At 47.1% G+C, this 20,836-nt stretch overlaps 1 protein-coding gene across 1 annotated transcript in view; it reads left to right on the forward strand.

Annotated features, from left to right (window-relative positions):
* LOC126210102 (GILT-like protein 1) overlaps positions 1-20,836 on the forward strand; it is a 48,492-nt gene that overhangs the window by 6,313 nt on the left and 21,343 nt on the right. The window contains exons 2-3 of the mRNA XM_049939237.1: positions 3,052-3,201; positions 20,475-20,645. Of these exons, the coding sequence (XP_049795194.1) occupies positions 3,052-3,201; positions 20,475-20,645 (321 nt within the window). The remainder of the gene's footprint in view (positions 1-3,051; positions 3,202-20,474; positions 20,646-20,836) is intronic.

A 20,836-nucleotide genomic window follows, 5' to 3' on the forward strand; every position in this document is an offset into this window, starting at 1 on the left:
CTTCTGCCGTTAGTTCAGACGATAGAAAAGCCACTTGCATGCTTAGAGTAGCAGATTGACGGTGACCAACTTTAAACAGAACTTGATTAATTTTCACACACATTTATTAAAATAATAAAAAGGCATAGATATTACGTAACTTGATTCTGGATGCTGTTTACAATGGACAATCTGAAGTTCCTTTGGTCTTGGTACATTAATCTTATTCTCACATATATCTCTGATACTTGACAAAGTGTCTATACATTTATCTTCATGGCTATGTGCAGGAATATGGTAATCTTATTAGGCGCAAACTGAAACTTGACTATAGACTGGTACAGACAAATGTAGATCTCGTAAAGACTGGTACAGACTAATGCAGAGTGGTACAGACAAATGCAGACTCACTAATCGGAGGTCTGAACACTCGTTATAATACCTCACGTGATCATGTATCACTGCGCGAGTGTGATCCGCGAGGAGAAAAGGTTCTACATTAGCAGCAATCTCATTGGCTGCATTACATGTTAATACGCAGATCGGCGGAAGCAGAATTCGGTCCGTCTCTATGGCAGCGCCATCTCGTAGTGCAGAGACAGACGAGCGATGCGCCTGCGCTGTGGTGCTTAGTGGGGCGCGCTCTAGTGGAAAAGTTGTGTACACGCTGACTACGTGGATCTATGTACACAACAGCTACGTTCGCAGGTTCGAATCCTGCTCAGAGCCATTTGAACCATTTTGGAGAGGTTGCTGACACATAATGTTACGGCTCTCTGTTGGTCAGTACCTCGTGTCCTGTGAATTCACATCACTGGAAAGATGAAACCAAGATTTGTCGCTGATGTAATGAAATTAAATGAGCGTTTGGCGTCACTGGCCGGGAGGCCCCTTTTGGGGCAGGTCCAGCCGCCTTGGCGCAGGTCTTACTACATTCGACGCCACATTGGGCGACGGGAGAGCAGGATGGGGATGAAATGATGAAGACAGCACAACACACAGTCCCTGAGCGGAGAAAATCCCCGACCCAGCCGGGAATCGGGCCCGGACCCGTAGGATAGCAATCCGTCACGCTGACCACTTGGCTATCGGAGCGGACACTGATGATGTAATAGAAACGGTCTGACAAACCACCGTTGATGTTGTTCAAAAGCCACGTGCAGTAATCTACACGTTTCTGACTCGTCCTCCCGTAACTGCTGCACAAGCGTCACAGGAGCTGGCTTCAGATTAAGACTTTTCAACATCTGCTGGCAAACGATCCTAGTTACATGCGTAAGTTGGGCCACTTTACGTGTCGACTGCTTTGGACTCTGAACAATTCTTCTGCGAATATCTGCAATAACTTCTGGTGTGCAAACTGAAGGAATTCTTTGTCGTTTTACATTTTGCACAGATCTGTAGGTGCACCAGTTTTTACACAGACTCTGTATTGCTCTCTTTGCTGGTGGTCCTTCATCTGGATACATACCACGAAAATTTCGCGAGTTTCCTTAACCGAATTTGTTTTCGCACATGCTTCCATAGTTTCAATTCTTCATTCTATCGAGAAAGTCATTTTGCAGACCACAAAGAGGAATTTCCAGTGTCGCTAATGAAAAAGCTGAAATGCTGACAGAAGCATAGTAACAGTCGATTATTGCATAAAACAGTCCATTGTTGTAGCTCTTTGCTCTGTTTCAGAATTCGAAATGCTGCATTCGCGTCTCATAGCTAATGTCGCTAATGAAAAAGCTGAAATGCTGACAGAAGCATAGTAACAGTCGGTTCTTGCATAAAACTGTCCATTGTTGTAGATCTTTGCTCTGTTTAAGAATTCGAAATGATGCATTCGCGTCTCATATCTAATGTCGCTAATGAAAAAGCTGAAATGCTGACAGAAGAATAGTATCAGTCGATTATTGCATAACACTGTCCATTGTTGTAGCTCTTTGCTCTGTTTAAGAAGTCGAAATGCTGCATTCACATTCAAACGCGAGGAGGACCGCTTTTAACTGCACTGCCCTGTAAATTGGGTGCCGTGTCTTCGGTGACACACCCGGCATGTAATATCACGAAAAATATAAGCCTCTCATCAACACTCCCTTAGGGTGTGTGTGTGTGTGTGTGTGTGTGTGTGTGTGTGTGTGTACTGTTCCGCGCGGGATTAGCCGAGCGGTCTCAGGCGCTGCAGTCATGGACTGTGGGACTGGTCCCGGTGGAGGTTCGAGTCCTCCCACGGGCATGGGTGTGTGTGTTTGTCCTTAGGATAATTTAGGTTGAGTAGTGTGTCAGCTTAGGGACTGATGACCTTAGCAGTTAAGTCCCATAAAATTTCACACACATTTGAACATGTGTGTGTATTGTGTCTGTTGAACAGGGACCTAGAAACAACGGAGAGGCTCCGTCCCACCATAACCCGCAGTGGTCCACAACCCCACAACAGTCCACCCACCCTACTGCCGCCCTACACCGAACCGAGGGTTATTGTGTGGTTCCGCCTTTGGCCCCCAGTGGACACCCCACTCCTGGGAACGTTTCATACCAGACGAGTGTAGCCCCAAATGTTTGCGTGGTAGTGTACTTATGGTGTGTGCATACGTGGAGACAGTGTTTGCGCAACAATCGCCAACATAGTTTAACTGTGGCGGAATAACAGGAACCAGCCCGCATTCGCCGCAGATGGAAAACCGCCTAAAAACCATCCACAGGCTGGACGGCACACCGGACGTCAACACAAAACCACCGGGCGGATTCGTACCGGGGACCGGCATGCCTTCCCGCTCGGGAAGCAGCGCAATAGACCGCGTGGCTAGCCGGGCGGGCTCCCTTAGGGTACTTCCACATCTAATAATTTTACTCCGTTTAGAGCGCCGTGCAAAGTTGCATCCGCTAATAAGTCCTGAATCCATCACAAATCTGGCCTACATGCTTATTTTGCTCGATAAGTGACTGCCGTACTCGGCTTTTACCTACGCCAGGGAATTCACAACCAGACCCTTGCATTTGTCCGTCTTCAGTGCGTTTTATTGTGTAAGGCAGCTTCATCATGTATGTGTACTGCCAGTCGTTACGGAAGATATTATGTTACAGGTATTTGCTGATTACATAGCGACAGTTGGCGTCTACTATGAAACGCTAAGCCCAAACTGCAGTGAATTCTTCACAAACCAGCTGCTTCCGGCTTATAGACTGGCTCCAGATCGTTTCAACGTTACACTGTTCCCATTTGGCAAGACTGTGGTAAGTAACACTTTCTCTCTACTTTCTACTGTTTAAGACGATTGAAGCACAGTAAACTACACATAAAGCTTTATTTCACACCACTCATCAGTGTTACATTACACACACACACACACACACACACACACACACACACCTGCTGCAGAGGACAGCACATTCTACTCCATACATCTACATCTACATTTACATCTACATACGTAACCCGCCAACCACCCTATGGTGCATGGCGGAAGGTATCTTGTACCACTAGTGCTCGTTTCCTTTCCTGTTCCACCCGCAGACAGAGCGCTAGAAAAACGACTGCCTATATGCCTTATAGTATTCTCAAAATGAAAAAAATTCGACACATTTCAGTCTTAGTATCATAGAAAGAGCTCATTCCTTATCAAGATCAAGCTTACGCCAGAAACAGACATCTTAAATAACACTTGCTAGGAAATCAGCTGGAACGTTTTGTATTTCCTTTTCCTTTTTAAAAAAAATTAAGGTAACACCTTCATATCACAGCTTAAAAGGCACATCCTAAAATACACAGCGAACAGCGCCACAAATAAAAGCAGAAGAAACTGCAAAGCATGAAAATTGGTATTACCCACATAATCAGCCATCTTCCCAATACCAAAACACCTGACTAGTCAAGAAATAAATTACTGTCCAAGGCAAAAGTGGATCCAAACCATTTTCCACAGCACAGCGACGCTCCAGGAGGCTCTACGCTGGGACGACCACTAGCCCAGACACATCTCACTACAGCCCAGCAAATGCCAAATCCAGCTGCCCGGCTGCACGAAGAAGTACTCCCTGTGTCTAACCATTTAGCTTCGAATGGCGTTGCCACAGTGGTAACATCGGTTCCCACCGGATAACCGAAGCTTAGCGCTGTCGCACTTGGCTACCACTTGGGTGGGTGACCATTTGGGGTCTGTCGAACACTGTTGGTAAAACAGTGTGCAATCAGCCTGTGAGGCCAGTGTGGTGTACGTACTGTAAGATCTTCGGTACACACACCATCAGATTATTTGACTTGTCGCTCTAACGAAGTAGGCGAGTGTCAGCAATATGTCTCGTGGTCTTATCGTGGCGTGTTTATCTTCTGCCGTTAGTTCAGACGATAGAAAAGCCACTTGCATGCTTAGAGTAGCAGATTGACGGTGACCAACTTTAAACAGAACTTGATTAATTTTCACACACATTTATTAAAATAATAAAAAGGCATAGATATTACGTAACTTGATCTCTGATACTTGACAAAGTGTCTATACATTTATCTTCATGGCTATGTGCAGGAATATGGTAATCTTATTAGGCGCAGACTGAAACTTGTCTATAGACTGGTGAAGACAAATGCAGACTGGTACAGACTGACTAATCGGAGGTCTGTACACTCATTATAATACCTCATGTGTTCACGTATCACTGCGCGAGTGTGATCCGCGAGGAGAAAAGGTTCTACGTTAGCAGTAATCTCATTATTAATACACGGATCGGCGGAAGCAGAATTTGGTCCATCTCCAAGGCAGCGCCATCTCGTAGTGCGGAGACGGACAAGCGCTGCGCCTGCGCTGTTGTGATTAGCGGGACACGCTCTAGTGGGAAAGTTGTGTACGCACTGACTACACGGAACTATGTACACAACAGCCAGTTTAAGAGCTGCTCTCGTCACGAAAGCTCACAACGGCCGGGAGAGCGGTGTGCTGACCAAATGCCGCTCCACATCCGCTTCCAGTAACACCTAATGGCTGAGGATGACACGGCGGTCGGTCGGTGCCGCTGTGCCTTGAGAGGCATGTTCATACGGAGTTAGAGGCTATTCGCACCCGCCACCCGTACTCGCCATCTTCCTGTACATCAGCAAACAGCTGTTAATTGCTACTCACCCTGTTCGTCGGAACGTTTTTGTGTGTGGAGAATAAGAGTGGTCCACCTACTCTTCCATGGGGGACTCCTGACCATACCCTCGTCTCTGACGATTCGAGAAGCTGGACGTTCCTTCTGCGATATTTCAGCCACTGTACATAATTACTGGCAGCGCTGGTCACGAGAATGTACGACCATGCTCTGGACAGCCACTTAGCACTACCGAGAGGGAAGACCATCGTGTTTGGAGTATGGCTATGGCGCATCGTACTGCATCTGCAGCAGAAATCTGAGCAGCAGTTGGCACAACAATGAGACAGCAAACCGTTACAGATCGGTTACTTGAAGGACATCTCCGACCCGCACGGCCTGTAGCGTGCATTCCACTGACCCCAAACCACCGCCACGACTTCAGTGGTGCCAAGTGAGTACTCATTCGAGGGCAGGGTGGAGGTCTGTTGTGTTTTTCGGTGAAACCTGGTTCTCTCTCTCGGTGCCAGCGACGGCCATTCATTCGTTAGGAGGAGGCCAATGGAGGACTTTCAACCAGATTGTCTGCGAGCTAGACACACTTTACGTACACTTGGAGTTACGGTCTGGGGTTAGATTTCAAATTACAGCAGGAGCACTTCGTGGTCATCCCACGCACCCTGACTGCAAATTTGTACTCAACCTGGTGATTCGACCTGTCACGCTGTCATTAATGAACAGCATTCCAGAGAGCGTTTTCCAACAGGACAACGCTCGCTGTTGTAAACCAACATGCTGTACAAAATGTCGACATGTGCCTTGACCTGCTCGAACACCAGCTCTGTCTCCAATCGAACACAAATGAGACACGATGGGGCAGCAACTCCAGTGTTACCCACAAATAGCCTTAAGCGTTCCTATATGGAACGACCAAGTATAAAACTGGCGTGGAACTCCATCTCACAAACTGACAACCGCACCTATACAACACAGTGATGTATGTTTGCTTACTTGCATTGAACATTCTTGCAGTTACACCTGTTCTTTATCCACCTGCTTTCACAGTTGCAATGGCTTATCTCGCGCTTATATTACCTGTGATCTAGCAATCTTAATCACTTAAATTGTTACCTATACAAATGTGTTCCCGAAATTTCATTACTCTATTTTCATCATCATCATCATCATCATCATTTAAGACTGATTACGCGTTCAGTCTGGAGCATAGCCCCCCTTATAAAATTCCTCCATGATCCCCCATTCAGTGCTAACATTGGTGCCTCTTCTGATGTTAAACCTATTACTTCAAAATCATTCTTAACCGAATCCAGGTACCTTCTCCTTGGTCTGCTCCGACTCCTGCTACCCTCTACTGCTGAACCCATGAGTCTCTTGGGTAACCTTGCTTCTCCCATGCGAGTAACATGACCCCACCATCTAAGCCTGTTCGCCCTGACTGCTACATCTATAGAGTTCATTCCCAGTTTTTCTTTGATTTCCTCTTTGTGGACACCCTCCTGCCATTGTTCCCATCTACTAGTACCTGCAATCATCCTAGCTACATTCATATCCGTAACCTCAACCTTGTTGATAAGGTAACCTGAGTCCACCCAGCTTTCGCTCCCATACAACAAAGTTGGTCGAAATATTGAACGGTGCACAGGTAACTTAGTCTTGGTACTGACTCATTACTCTATTTTCATCATCATCATCATCATTTAAGACTGATTATGCCTTTCAGCGTTCAGTCTGGAGCATAGCCCCCCTTATGAAATTCCTCCATGATCGTAGCTGAGCGCTCACTGCATTAGCTTTGTTACACCTCGCTTCCAATTCTTTCACTATGTTGCCATCCTGTGAGAATATGCATCCTAAGTACTTTAAACCGTCCACCTGTTCTAACTTTGTTCCTCCTATTTGGCACTCAATCCGTTTATATTTCTTTCCCACCGACATTACTTTCGTTTTGGAGATGCTAATCTTCATACCATATTCCTTACATTTCTGATCTAGCTCTGAAATATTACTCTGCAAACTTTCAATCGAATCTGCCATCACAACTAAGTCATCCGCATATGCAAGACTGCTTATTTTGTGTTCACATATCTTAATCTCACCCAGCCAGTCTATTGTTTTCAACATATGATCCATAAATAATATGAACAACAGTGGAGACAGGTTGCAGCCTTGTCTTACCCCTGAAACTGCTCTGAACCATGAACTCAATTTACGGTCAACTCTAACTGCTGCCTGACTACCCGTCTAAAGACCTTTAATTGCTTGCAAATACTCTATTTTTTGAGTTCTAATTTTTTTCCGCCAATGTATCGTCGTGGACAGTGGTAGATAATACTTCACGATCCGTGGAGGTTTCTTCTGTCTTTAAAGTCAACTTCACCAAAGATATCCGTGCATATTGATATCCGCGCAGACATCAAATCACTTACTTGTGACCTGGTGTCTGGTGTTAACCAAATGACATATAGGAAACTTATAACAGTTACGTAACGGCCTTGCCACAGTGGATACACCGGTTCACGTGAGACCACCGAAGTTAAGCGCTGCCGGGCGTGGCCTGCACTTGGATGGGTGACCATCCCGGCCGCCATACGCTGTTGCCATTTTTGGGATGCACTCAGCCTCGTGATGCCAATTGTGGCGCTACTCGACCGAATAGTAGCAGCTCCGGTCGGAGAAAACAATCATAACGACCGGGAGAGCGGTGTGCTGACCACACGCCCCTCCTATCCGCATCCTCACCTGAGGATGACACGGCGGTCAGATGGTCCCGATGGGCCACTTGTGGCCTGAAGATGGAGTGCTATGCTATAACAGTTACGACAGGCGAAAACTGTTTTCCGTGCATAAATTTACCAATTAATCTTATTAACTTTTTAATTAATTAAGCCGTACGCCTGTAACTACATAACTGAGATCGTGACTATGTACGCAGTAAGAATCCGCGATTGGGAACAAGGTGTTTATTTTCTTAAACTCTCTTTCTTTGTTAAGTGTCCCGAGTGGAGAGAAGCTGAGGCCTTTCCACGCGGTTTATACGCCTGAGGTATGTCTGCGTTTCACACGCCGACTTCGTTTACTGCATGTAATTCATTACCACATGAGTGGACAAACGCTCTTCCTCTTTTAAAGACAGGAAAGTGGGAAATCAACTGTCTCAATCCTCATCCCATCTTCCTGCCCAAAATTTTTGATAGATGAATGCATTCTCACTCTTTTAACAAGAACATTGTAAATCATTTAACCCAGTCTCTCTTTGTAGTTAAGCGTTCGTACAAAGCATCTCCCTCTAACTGCCACTATCCACATATGTCCCTTTCCCACTGTTTCCTTTATCTCCCATTGATTTACAGTATATCCCACTATCACTCCTATCTCTCTTTCTCTCTCTCCCTCTTACAATGTCTCCTTCTGTCTTTCTTTCCCACTACTATTGTCTCCACCATAAGTTGGTAGCTTAATAATTCTGAGTAGTCCAGCTCCTGCTCACGCATCTTTAAATTTTCGGTCAAAAATGCGTCCTCCCCTATTTTACTCTCCAATTTGCCGGTCTGGGAGTGTCCAGACCCCCAAGACTATGTATGATCTCGACCCATCCGTATTTTTAAGTTCCACTGTCTGTTGTCTCTTTCGGTCCCAGTGCACCTATCTCCATGTATTTCTCGTTCTCTTTCACTGACGTCTTTTTCTCCTCCTTTCCCTTCCTCTCACACTGCCACTGCCTCCTTTCTCTGCCGCCGCCACCGTCTCTTTGCTACTGTGTTCCGGCACAAAAAGTTTTGGGAGGAAGACGGAATGGGTACTGACTTCCCTGTCAGTCTTTCCGAGAGGAACATATCCGCCATATTTGTGCTCTGACAGGAGTGTTTTTCTGCTACTCCCCCTCTTTTCCTTGCTATAGTAGTGTGTGCTGCTTATATAAAACGAATTATGTACGTCACCAAAGTTTTGACTTTGTTTATGTGCTTGGAAATACTGTATACTTTGATACATACAAATAACAAATAAGTTCGCATCGTAAGAGATTAAGACAAAATAGTTTGCTTTGTATTTCTTCTGAATACTTTGCTCGCCGATTGCATTTCATCGAAAATTCGCAGTTAATGATTTGTAAAAATGTTATTAGAAATATTTCACTGAATTTTCAGTCATGCCAGTTTTATAAAATCTCTGACATTGATTTTAAGTTCAGTTTGGTATGTTAAGACCTTTTTCAGCACATTTTTTTCAGCACTACGCTCGGCATATTTGTGAAGGCATGAAGTGTCCACCTTAGAGAAAGTAAGTCACAAGGTTTTATTCGTGAGAAGATGCCGACTAAAAACTTAGTTTGGTGACGTCCGAACTATTTCGATGGGCCTGTAGTCCCTGCCATATGTTCACTACGTCAGTTAAAATTACATTTACGCCTAAGACCGAATATCAGGCGCATATTTTATGTGTGTAAGGTCTGTAACATAGACCTCGGTAACGGATAATGATTTCGAAAAAAGTTTCAAGATCCTCAGAAAATTGTCTTAAGGATTTATGGTACAAATTTCGACGATCTGCTATGAATATCAATCATAAAAGTTGCCATTCCCACAATTGGTACTTTTCGTACTCAAAAATCATGTTTTTTTTAGTGGTTTTCTCACGGACCGCTGATGAACAAATAGAGCCTAAGGTCGGTGTTAGACCGCTCCTAACACAGAAGAATCAACCGGTCTGCCCAATTTGGCTAGACCGGAGGACGTATGTAATGTTTAAATTTTGTCCCTGTAATGCAGGGCACCTCCAGTATGCCCGTTCTTCCGATATATATACAAACAGTCGTTAGGCAAAGGGTTCTCCAAAACATATGACCGCTTACCTCTGTTATGAATAGGATCCAAGATATGAGACCCTGAAAAGTCGCATCTTCCCGCACAGACCGATAAGTACACTAGCGGAAAAAAAAATTAGAACACCCTTTCAGGGATTTCCAGTTCACTCAAGATTTATTGTTGCAACACTGTATATGGAGTACACGAAATGATTACATTTACACATCAATAGCACGGGCGGTTCTGAGGTGTGAGGAATCGAGCCATGCTGGAACACCCATATTAGTACGTGGTGCAGTCTACACAGGCGGCAATGCAGGCGCTGAATCTGGCATCCAGTCGATCGTACAAAGGGAAACGTTATGCCACGACTGCTCGGCGTGTTCACGTAGTCCTGTAATAGTTGTTGGTTGATGAGCCGCACCAGTCACTCCTCGTTCATCGTAGCCCACACGTGCTCGTTTGGAGACAAGTCCGCAGATCGTAGTGGCCAGGGAAGCTGCGGCGCGTCTTGCACAACACGGGCAGCGTGTGGGCGGGCATTATCTTGTTGGAGCAATACATTACCTTTCTTTTTCAAAGAAGACAGAAGAGTGGGTATAACAACATACTGCAAGTACCGAGCGCTGATTAACGTCCCCTCCAAAAACAGCACATGTGAGCGACAGTTGTAGCTTAGTGCACGCCACACCATAAGGCCTGGGTTTGGGTCAGTATATCTTGGACGAATGCACTCTAAGAGACAGCACTGACCAGGTCTACGTCGTACGCGCAAGCGACCATCACTTGCGTGCAGGTAGAACCTCTACATCTACGTATATACTCCGCTAGCCACCAAGCGGTGTGTGGCAGAGGGCACAATTCGCGCCAAAGTTATATTCCGCCCCCTCTGTTCCACTCGCGGATCGCGCAAGGGAAAAACGACTGTCTGAAAGCCTCAGTACGAGCTCTAGTTTTCCTTATCTTTGAATGGTGATCATTGTGCGATTTGAAAGTTTGTGGTAATAATATATGCTCTACATACTCGGTGAAGATTGGGTTTCGGAATTTAGTGGACAGCCCCTTCCGTTTAGCGCGCCTTCTATCTGCAAGTGTGTCCTACTTCAAACTTTCTATGAGATTTGTAACGTTCTCGTGATGGATAAATGTACCAGTCACGAATCTTGCCGCTCTTCTTTGGACCTTCTCAATCTCTTGAATCAGATCCCACTGGTAAGGGCCCCATACAGACAAATAATACTCTAAGAGTGGACGAACTAACGTATTGTCCTTGTTGAAGGACTTCGTCACTTCAAGATTTTACCAATACAACGCAATCTAGAGTTCGCCTTACCCGTTACTTGTGTAATCTGATCATTCCATTTGAGATCATTTCGAATAGTCACACCCAGATACTTGACGGATGTTACCGCTTGCAAAGACTGGGCATTATTTTGTACCCGTACATTAATGGGGATTTTCGCCTTGTTCTACGCAGTAGGTTACACGTACTAATATTGAGAGATAACTGCCAGTCATTACACCACGCATTTATTTTCTGCAAATCCTCATTGATATGTTCACAACTTTCGTTTGATACTACTTTCCTGTAGACTACAGCATCATCGGCAAACAGTCAATTCCACCAACCAGATCGTTTATGTAAATCGCAAAAAGCAGCGAACCTATTACGCTGCCCTGGGGCTCACCTGAAGTTACGCTTGTTTCTGTTGAAGTCACCCTATTCAAGACGACATACTGCTCTCTGTCAGAAAACTTTCTATCCAACCGCATATGTCATCGGATAGACCGTAAGCGCGCACTTTTTGGAGCAAGCGACAGTGCGGAACTGAGTCGAACGCCTTTCGAAAGTCGAGAAATATGGCATCAACCTGGGAGATGGTACCTAGAGCCTGTTGTATATCATGCACAAAGAGATCCAGCTGTGTCTCGCATGACCGTTTTTTCCTAAAACTGTACTGGTTTCTGCAGATCAGCTTCTCAGAGTCTAGAAAGGTAATTATGTCTGAACACAAAAAGATCGATGTCAGTGAAATGGGCCAGTAATTACGTGCATCCGGTTTTCTACCCTTTCTTATAGATTGCTATGACTGGGCCTTCTTCCGGTCCCATGGAACCTTCATTGCTCAAGACCACGGCGCACAATTTCCTCTCCCGAGCGATCTTCTGACGACACCACGCGAATCGTGTACCTGTCCCCACTGCTAATAAACAGTTCGCAACATTTCTTGTTGACACGTCTGGGCTCACAAGCTTTCTCATGAGCCACTTGGTAGCTGTACCATTTGCCTCTGCTGCCCTTGCAATACCACGATCCTGGTGGGCGTCTGTACTGCGTCAACGTCCAGAACGTCAACTACGGTTGTTTTTTTTATTAAAAAAATCTTTATTCAATTCATTACATTATTTATATAACCCACTACCTAACTACATTAGTGGGTCTTAATGCTGATACAGTACAATGCAGCTTTATTATTCTACACTACAGGTAATTCTATTATTATTATCATTATTATTCTAGTCTTACCGCTATGGAGTGCTAAGCTACTTAATCTAAGGAACTACATGCTACCTGCAGCGTTACAAGTGTGCCAGTACTACTATAAACCTACTAGGTGTTGGCCCGGCCCACTGAGCTAATCCCAGTGGGCGTGCCCCTGGCGCTGGGCTGGCCTTAACTTTGTGTCGCTGCAATCTATTCTAGGTATTATCCTATCTTCTACATCTAATCTAACTACATATGTCATAGTTGGTGTGCGTTCCATTCCGGTGTTTGTGTGCCCCCCTCCCCCCTAGTCCAGGGTAAGGTGGATTCCAGCCGTGAAGCGGCTGGCCAAGTCCCTACTCGGCGGTACAGGAAGGGTGCACGAGGTCTAAATCGGTGAAGCTATTTGTCTGTTACCGATGATTGTCCCTTAAAAAGTTCTTGAGTACTTTCTTTGATATTTCATCAGTGAGTGTATTTAGGATATTGAAGGTGTTTTCGTGTCGTGTCGTTGTTCGGTAGCTGTTGTCGTAGGTCATGGGCTACATCATCGAAAAGGCGGCACTCATACACCACATGTTCTGGGGTACCTTGCGCAGCACCACAGTCACACGCTGGTGTAGCCTGCTTCCCAAACCGACGTAGATATGTCGGGTATGGTCCATGTCCAGTAAGAAAGTGCAGCATTCCTCTTGTGGGTGTGAAAAATGTGAATTTTAACCTTTCCTCTATATCCGGTAGCAGTTCGTAGGTTCTGCGTCCCGTATCCTCATTGTTCCATTGATCCTGCCAGAGTTCGATCCCTCTCTTTTTAATAGCATACTTGTCCCCGGCGTAAACCCCAAGTATTTCCCTGATTTTGTCCCTGTTTTCCTTCCTCGCCCAGTACCAGGCGGCTTGCTCCCGAATTTTTATGTCCAGTGGACAGATCCCCATTAGCACTAACAGTGCTCCACCAGGTGTTGTCCTGTAGGCCCCCGCTGAACGTAGAAGCATGTTTCGCTGCACTCTTCTTACGGCCATGGCAGGCATGACCCTCGTGAGTCTGTGTGCCCAGACTCCAGATTCGTACCCTACTATGGAGGTCAGAATACTATTGTGTATAATTTGATTAGGTTGGGTGGAAGGTGAAACCGCTTATGACCAATTCCAATGAGATTATTTAATAAAACTAGTAATTTTTGGGATACGGTATCAATGTGTGATGCAAAGTTCCACCTCTCGTCGATGATTACACCCGGGTATCGGGCCTCACGGCGCCGAAGAACTGGGATGCCGTTGATTCTTACCGTGGGGTTTCTGACCAGTTGGCCTTTAAGGAGTAAGTATGTTGATTTGTTGGGCGCAATCGTCATTTTACTTTTGTGGCACCATGATGTTAGTACGGTTACGGCTCTCTCCACTTTAGGTTCTAGATCCTGACGGCTTCGGCCGCCGACCAGCAAGAGGAGGTCGTCCGCGTATGCTATGACCTCTAGCACATCGTCACAGTTCTTTAGATCTTCAAGTAGTGGCTCCATATTGATGTCCCAAAAGAGAGGTCCCAGGACAGAGCCCTGAGGACATCCTTTGGTCACAGTCTTCCTGACCATGCCGCTAGGGGCCGATAGCCAGACCTCCCTGTCTGCACAATAGCTCCTCAGACAGCTGTATAGTAGCCCTGGGCAGTTCTTCTCCCGCAAGCGGGAAAAGAGTGAGGGCCACCACAGGTTGTCGAAGGCGCCACTGATGTCCACCATGATGCCAACGACATACTTGTGCGGGGCGGAGCCACAGACCTCGGCAGCCAGGGCGATTGCGTCAGACGCAGAACACCCAGACCGAAAACCGAATTGCCTGTCGCTCATCCCACACAGCATTCGGTGTGCTGTCAGTCTGTTTGCCAGTAGCCTCTCAAAAAGTTTGCCCAGTACGTCTAGCAAGCAGCTGGGTCTATAGGACTTAATTTCTGTAGGATCTTTGTCTGGGCCCTTTTTGATAATGATTACGTTTGCTTTCTTCCAAATTACTAGGAATTTCCCGAGTTTTAGGCACTCGTTGTATAACTTAGTGAGAGGAGCTACGAGCTGGGGGGCAAGGAATTGCACCACTTCCGCAATAATGCCGTCCGGGCCAGGAGCTTTTCCCTTTTTAAGGGCCTTGATCTGGGCAGCAACTTCCTCCTCAGAGAAGGGGTAAGTTCTGATGTTGTTGTTGTAGTCCCTTTGGTCTTCTCTTCTTATTCTTTTCTGTTCGTCTGTCTCATTTTCCTCCACATCGTCAGGTAACAGGACCCGAAGGAGGGCCTCAGCAGTTTCCTGCCACGTGCCCGTCATCTGGTCCCCGTCCCTGACGGTGGATAGCACCATGGGTGATCTTATTTTTTCTCTTACCAGTTTGTATGAGACTCCCCAAGGGTCAGTAGCCAATTGGCTTTTCACATAGTTTTCCCAGCTTCTAAGTCTGACTGCCCTGAGCTCCTGTTGAAATTGATCCTTACTTTCTCTATAGATCTGTAACTGCTTTTCTCCCCAGACGACACTCCGCTGGTAGTACCTCCTCGCCCTCCTTACAGCCTGGCGCATCTGTCCTAATTCAGCCGACCATGGTGTGGGGGTGGCCGCAACGGCTCTCCTCCTAGTTGGTACAGCGGCTCACACCGCCCTGGTGATCGCTTGTACCAGTTCTTCGGCGTACTCTTCCACGTTTTCGTCACCCTCCAGCAATGTCGGGATGTTGCACTCTTCCACGAGACGGTCTCAATTGGTCTTGTTGTAATTGAGCTGCAGTTCCCACCCCATGTCCCAGTGGCACTCCCTTTCCCCGACAGTGAATGTAATTAGGTTATGGTCGCTGGTGGTTGCTCTGTCCCACACTTTCCAGTTGTTAATTTTTGTGGTAAGGTTTGGTGTTACTAACGTAACATCTATATTTGTGCCTTCTCCCCGCCGCCAGTATAGGTTGGGGGGTTCCCTTGTTGGTTTGCAACCACCAGTTGTAATGCCATTATTGTCTCTTCGGCTTTTAGCCCCCGATAATCGTGAGTGCCACTGAACCATAGGGGGGACTTTGCATTTATATCTGCAGTCACTATCATCCTGCGCCCCCGCAATGCCGTGGCAACTTGTGTGAGTGTCTCCAAAAACTCGTCTATTTCTCTTCCATATTGGAAATATATGTTCGAGATGTAGATCACTCCCGTAGGTGTTTGCAGTTCTACGACATTGCAGTGTTCACCAGAAAACTGCGCGAGGATCGTAGCCCTAAATGATCTATTGATAATTACTATTGCAGCTTTTGGTTCTGCTCCAGAGTGTATTATTTGCCAATTGGCAGCCATGAATGGGATCCGCCCCGCTTGGGAGTACGGTTCCTGTAGACAGAGTACATCTAGACTCTTCTCTTCCACCACCCTCCGAAGTTCCTGCAAGACTAGTTTACTATTGTGTGTGTTTATCTGGCCTACGTTTAGTTGGTTCACGTGGGAAGTAAGTATGAATATGTGATTCTGGCCAGTTTTTGGACCAGTCGTGTGCTATTCTACCATTAGTTATTACTGATTGATGATATAGTTCCTCTATGTCGAACTTTTCATTTCTTCTTTCGAAGACCTTTTTGACTAGATCTCGCAGGGCTCCGAAGTCGGTGGGGAGATTCATTGTCTTGAGCTGGATACTATCCACAGCCTCCATTACTGGACAGGTGACCTCTGCCAAATTCATGGCCGACACGTACCACATGTCTTAATGCTGTGGTGAGGATGCTGGCTTCTCCAATCTGGAAAGTTACAGTGCATGCTCCAGGTTGGGGTATATTCGCTGGGGGTCTATTCCTCCCAGAGTTGGTGAGTCAGGGGATGGCTCTGTGCTGCTCACTTCGTTACACTGGACATATTCGGTGATTACAGATTCTTTGCTTTGTGGACGTGAACTCCCAAGTACAGGATGCCTGCGGGGCCGGGAAGGTTCTTGGTTCGACCCAGGTCCCCAGCAGGGAGGAGAGGGAGCATCTTCTCCACATGGATCTGTTTGTATGCATACGTCTTTCATTGTTATAACCATAAATCGTGGTTGCGTAATTTTTTGAATAAATTGTTTGAATTTATTTGCCCTCAGAGCGTCCCTCAACCTCTTGCTTGGGGATTTCCTTTTTGGCTTCCTGAGTTCATGTATGGCCTCAGCCATAGTCGATTCGAGAAATTAATCTTTGCTCCAGCATCCTATACGTTGGGCAGTTCCTTCCAGTGGTGTTGCAGGGTTTCCTTCCCCTTTTTATGCATGGGATGCAGGTTACATTCTTATTACAATTTTTCCTTGTGTGGTCTTCTGCCCCACACCTGGAGCAGGCCGGCTTCCTTTCGCAGTGTTCGTGGACGTGGTCCAGATCGCCACAGTTGTGGCATCGGGGGACTACTAGGTAGTTTCTGACATTTATTGAATGAAATCCTATATATATATACTTTCCCCATAGCGGTAAGTTTGCGCCACATCTTGCCGGAGACCTCGGCGACGTGATGGACAACATCTCGCTCCCGAGGTCCCGTTTTAAAACGCAGCTTGAATTCGTTTCTGAACGTTTCCCATTCGTTATCATCAAAATTCTGATTATACAAGGTTTCATATATATCACTCTCGGTCGGGGCTACAGGTACATCGTATAAAATGACCAGAGGATTTCTCTTTTTAGGTGGTTCGCATTTAATTGCCTTCTTTAGTTTGGAATTGTTTAATATTTTATCTCTGTCTTCTTCTGTGGCCAGATCTATGACTACTACATTTTTTGTGGCTTTTACTTTATTGATTTTAATTTTGTCTCTTGCCGGGTCTATTGTAGTTGTAAAGATCTCCTGCACTTTTTTGATGGTCTGACCAGGCAGGGGTCTTAAATAGACTGCCGTATCCGGTTTCTTGGAGACCTTGGCGATCGTTTCTTTGGTTGTTTGAGCCTTCGTGGCGGCTTGCGCCACCACTCCAGCCCATGTCTTAACTGGCTGTTGTCGCAATCTGGCGTTCTCTTTCTCCAGCTCTTCTAGACGCCCTTCGAGCTTCGCATTTGCAATAGCCCAAGCAACGAGCTCGTTCTTTATTGCCAGGACCGCAGCCTGGCTAATTTTTCCATTTTTGACAATGGAGTCTAAAATTTGACTTATGCGGCAGTGTCTCTCATACACGTTTTCATCATTGTGTCCCACTTCCTCCTGTGAGGTAGGGACAGTGGACATACTCGCCCTCGAAATCGCATTCGAATCACTCGTCTCTTGTTCAGCCATATTGACTGACGAGTGAAAGAAGGTTGGGAGCCCGTCTCTTACCCCGGACCGGCTCCTCTGGCATGGGGGGGGGGGACTGTTGCAGCTCGCCCACCAACCTCGCCCCTAGGTCAAGGGCACTCCAGAGCTGCAGGGTTCAGCGCGCCGTTGCCAGCGCGCTGGTCCCCGTCGAAGGCCTCGTCGTCGACGATTTCACACGACGCTCCTCGGCAAGTGCACCCCGCACTCTGGAGAGGCGGATGCACCCCTCGCCCTTCGCCGCCTACTAGCCCGAGCTTCCACCTGAAGACCAGGGACCCACTCCTACTCAGGTGGTGGGTCGGTCCCCCAGTCGTTCGGCGGTCTGGGCCCATCTAACCTAGCCCAGGCGATGTCACCACCTCCTGGGTTTGGCAGAACACGCCCCGGTTAACCAGGGGCGCGGCGAAGCACCCTTGTCGACTCGCGCCGCGATCCCACGCCGACAAACGAAGTCGCCGGCATGCAGAGCACCTGCTGGTCTGTGCCCTGCGAACAGAAAGGGACTGGTGTTCGGTCCCTTGACACAGCTCCCCCTGTGCCACGCACCCTTCACTTTCGCATCAGGTTGGGTCGCAGCTCTCCCTTTTGTCGCAAGGCAGAATGCCTAGCTTTACGTCTGGCACCACGGGAAGGCGGAAAGAGCCACTTGGGAAGGAGAGGCTATAAGAGACGCATCACTTCCCCTGTGAGGACTGCCGCGGCACACCCGACTGGAAAGCGATACGCCCCAGTGCGAGCTTCCGTGCCTTACGGCGCGCCGGCAACTACGGTTTATGAGAACGTTCACGTGACTGAAACTTCCTGGCAGATTAAAAGTGTCCGACCGAGACTCGAACTCGGGACCTTTGCCTTTCACGGGCAAGTGCTCTACCATCTGAGCTACCGAAGCACGACTCACGCCCGGAGTGAAAATCTCATTCTGTTCACGTGACTGCTGATCTCAGCATCGTTACACAACTGACGCAGCACGTCCAACGTGTGTGGTAATTCTCCAAAAGAACCATCCCGCCACAATCTGATCCCTGTCACTCACGCTCATTTGGCTGTAGGTGGCACGAGAGCCTGTCCGTGGCATGGTTGCCTGCCTGCTTCACACTTTTGCACCATACTGAGCCTTCGGGGTGGGAGCATTCCCGATTAAAGTGTAGACACAGACGGCGCTCTCGTAGCTACGCCACTTGCTGTGGGATAACATTCAGTGTCAGTACATCTACACTCACGCTCATAAATTAAGGATAACTGAAGAATGTGGTGCCACACAACGTGGCACTACGTAAAACTGGCGCTGATAACATAGGCACATAGGGAATACACACGACACAGATCTGTAAGTCCACGGTATGATGAGAACACTGTCCAGAAACACATGTGCTACAAAACGCCACTGTTTCCTGCGCATGTACCCCGACATCAATATGGTATATGACCACCATGCACACTACACAGGCCGCACAACGGGTTGGCGTACTCTGGATCGGGTGGTCGAACAGCTGCTGGGGTGTAGCATCTCATTCTTGCACCAGTGCCTGTCGGAGCTCCGGAAGCGTCGTAGGGGTTTGAAGACGTGCAGCGATACGTCGACCGAGAGCATCCCAGACGTGCTCGATGGGGTTTACGTCTGGAGAATAGGCAGGCCACTTCATTCGCCTGATATCTTCTGTTTCAAGGTAATCCTCCACGATGGCAGCTCGGTGGGGCCGTGCGTTATCATCCATCAGGAGGAAGGTGGGATCCACTGCACTCCTGAAAAGGCGGACATACTGGTGCAAAATGACGTCCCTATACACCTGACCTGTCACAGCTTCTCTGTCAAAGACATGCAGGGGTGTACGTGCACCAATCATAATCCCACCCCACATCATCAAACCACGACCTCCATAAAGGTCCCTTTCAAGGACATTAAGGGGTTGGTATTTAGTTCCTGGTTCACGCCAGATGAAAACCTGGCGATAATCACTGTTCAGACTATACCTGGACTCGTCCGTGAACATAACCTGGGACCACTGTTCCAGTGACCTTTTACTGTGTTCCTGACACCAGGGATCAGTGGAATGCACCTTGTAGGTCTCTGGGCGAATAAATTATGTCTGTTCAGTCTTCTGTAGACTGTGTGTCTGGAGACAACTGTTCCAGTGGCTGCAGTAAGGTCCCGAGCAAGGCTACCTGCAGTTCTCCGTGGCCGTCTGCGTGCACTGATGGTGAGATATTGGTCTTCTTGTACACTGTGGACGTCCCGTACTGTAGCGCCTGGACATGTTTCCTGTCTGCTGGAATCGTTGCCATAATCTTGACATCACACTTTGTGGCACACGGACGGCCTGTGCTACGACCTGCTGTGTTTGACCCCTCCTATCGTCATCAATATGTGCTCTTTCAGCCATTTTCAGCACACAGTCACCATTAACACGTCTGAAAACGTCTGCACATTTATTTGCTGCACCGTACTCTGACATGCACCAACACACCTCTGCGTATGTGGACTTCTGCCAGCGCCATCGTGCGACGACCGCAGGTCAAATGCACCGCATGGTCTTATCCGGAGGTGATTTAAACCCGCAAAGCGCCCACCAGAGCGTTGTTTCATCATGTATCAGCATTATCTTCAATTTATGAGCATGAGTGTATCCCAGGTCTCATATACCGTCATGGATGGAAATCGACGTCGTCTTTCCAGGTGTGTGAATTTTTTTCTTTTTTGTTTTTCTAGCAGTGTACAGAAACTCAGCTACAGATTCGATGACTTGTTACTAATTAATGAAAAGCACCAAGAACTGACGGAAGATTTTCTTAGCTTAGTAATAACTTATGCAGTTTTTACTTGCTTGTGTTTATTACAGACTGTGTGTGTCAATTTCTTTTACTTTCACAGATTAGTAGCACGGATCCTCTCACTTTCATATGCGAGCACGGTGAAAAGGAGTGTGAAGGACTCAAAATCCACTCGTGTGCCGTAGACCTCATCCACAACCAGACCTTGCTGCTAAACCTGGCGGAGTGCACGATCCGCAACCAGACACACCCAGAAGCAAGACTGCGTGAGGTAAGCCAGCCGTGAATTCGCATCGATTATCGTTCAGTCGACTCAGATTAGCTGAGCTCGGGCGGTGAGAACGACTTAACCAAGCGCTCCCCGCCTTTGTAGCCTTGCAGATATTGCTTCTTATTTTTATAGTTTTTTATCTTCTTATTAACCAGCTGCGGGCACGTAATAAATTCAGACCCTCTCCTTTC

The sequence above is a fragment of the Schistocerca nitens genome, chromosome 10, assembly GCF_023898315.1.
Source record: "Schistocerca nitens isolate TAMUIC-IGC-003100 chromosome 10, iqSchNite1.1, whole genome shotgun sequence".
Lineage (NCBI taxonomy): Eukaryota > Metazoa > Arthropoda > Insecta > Orthoptera > Acrididae > Schistocerca > Schistocerca nitens.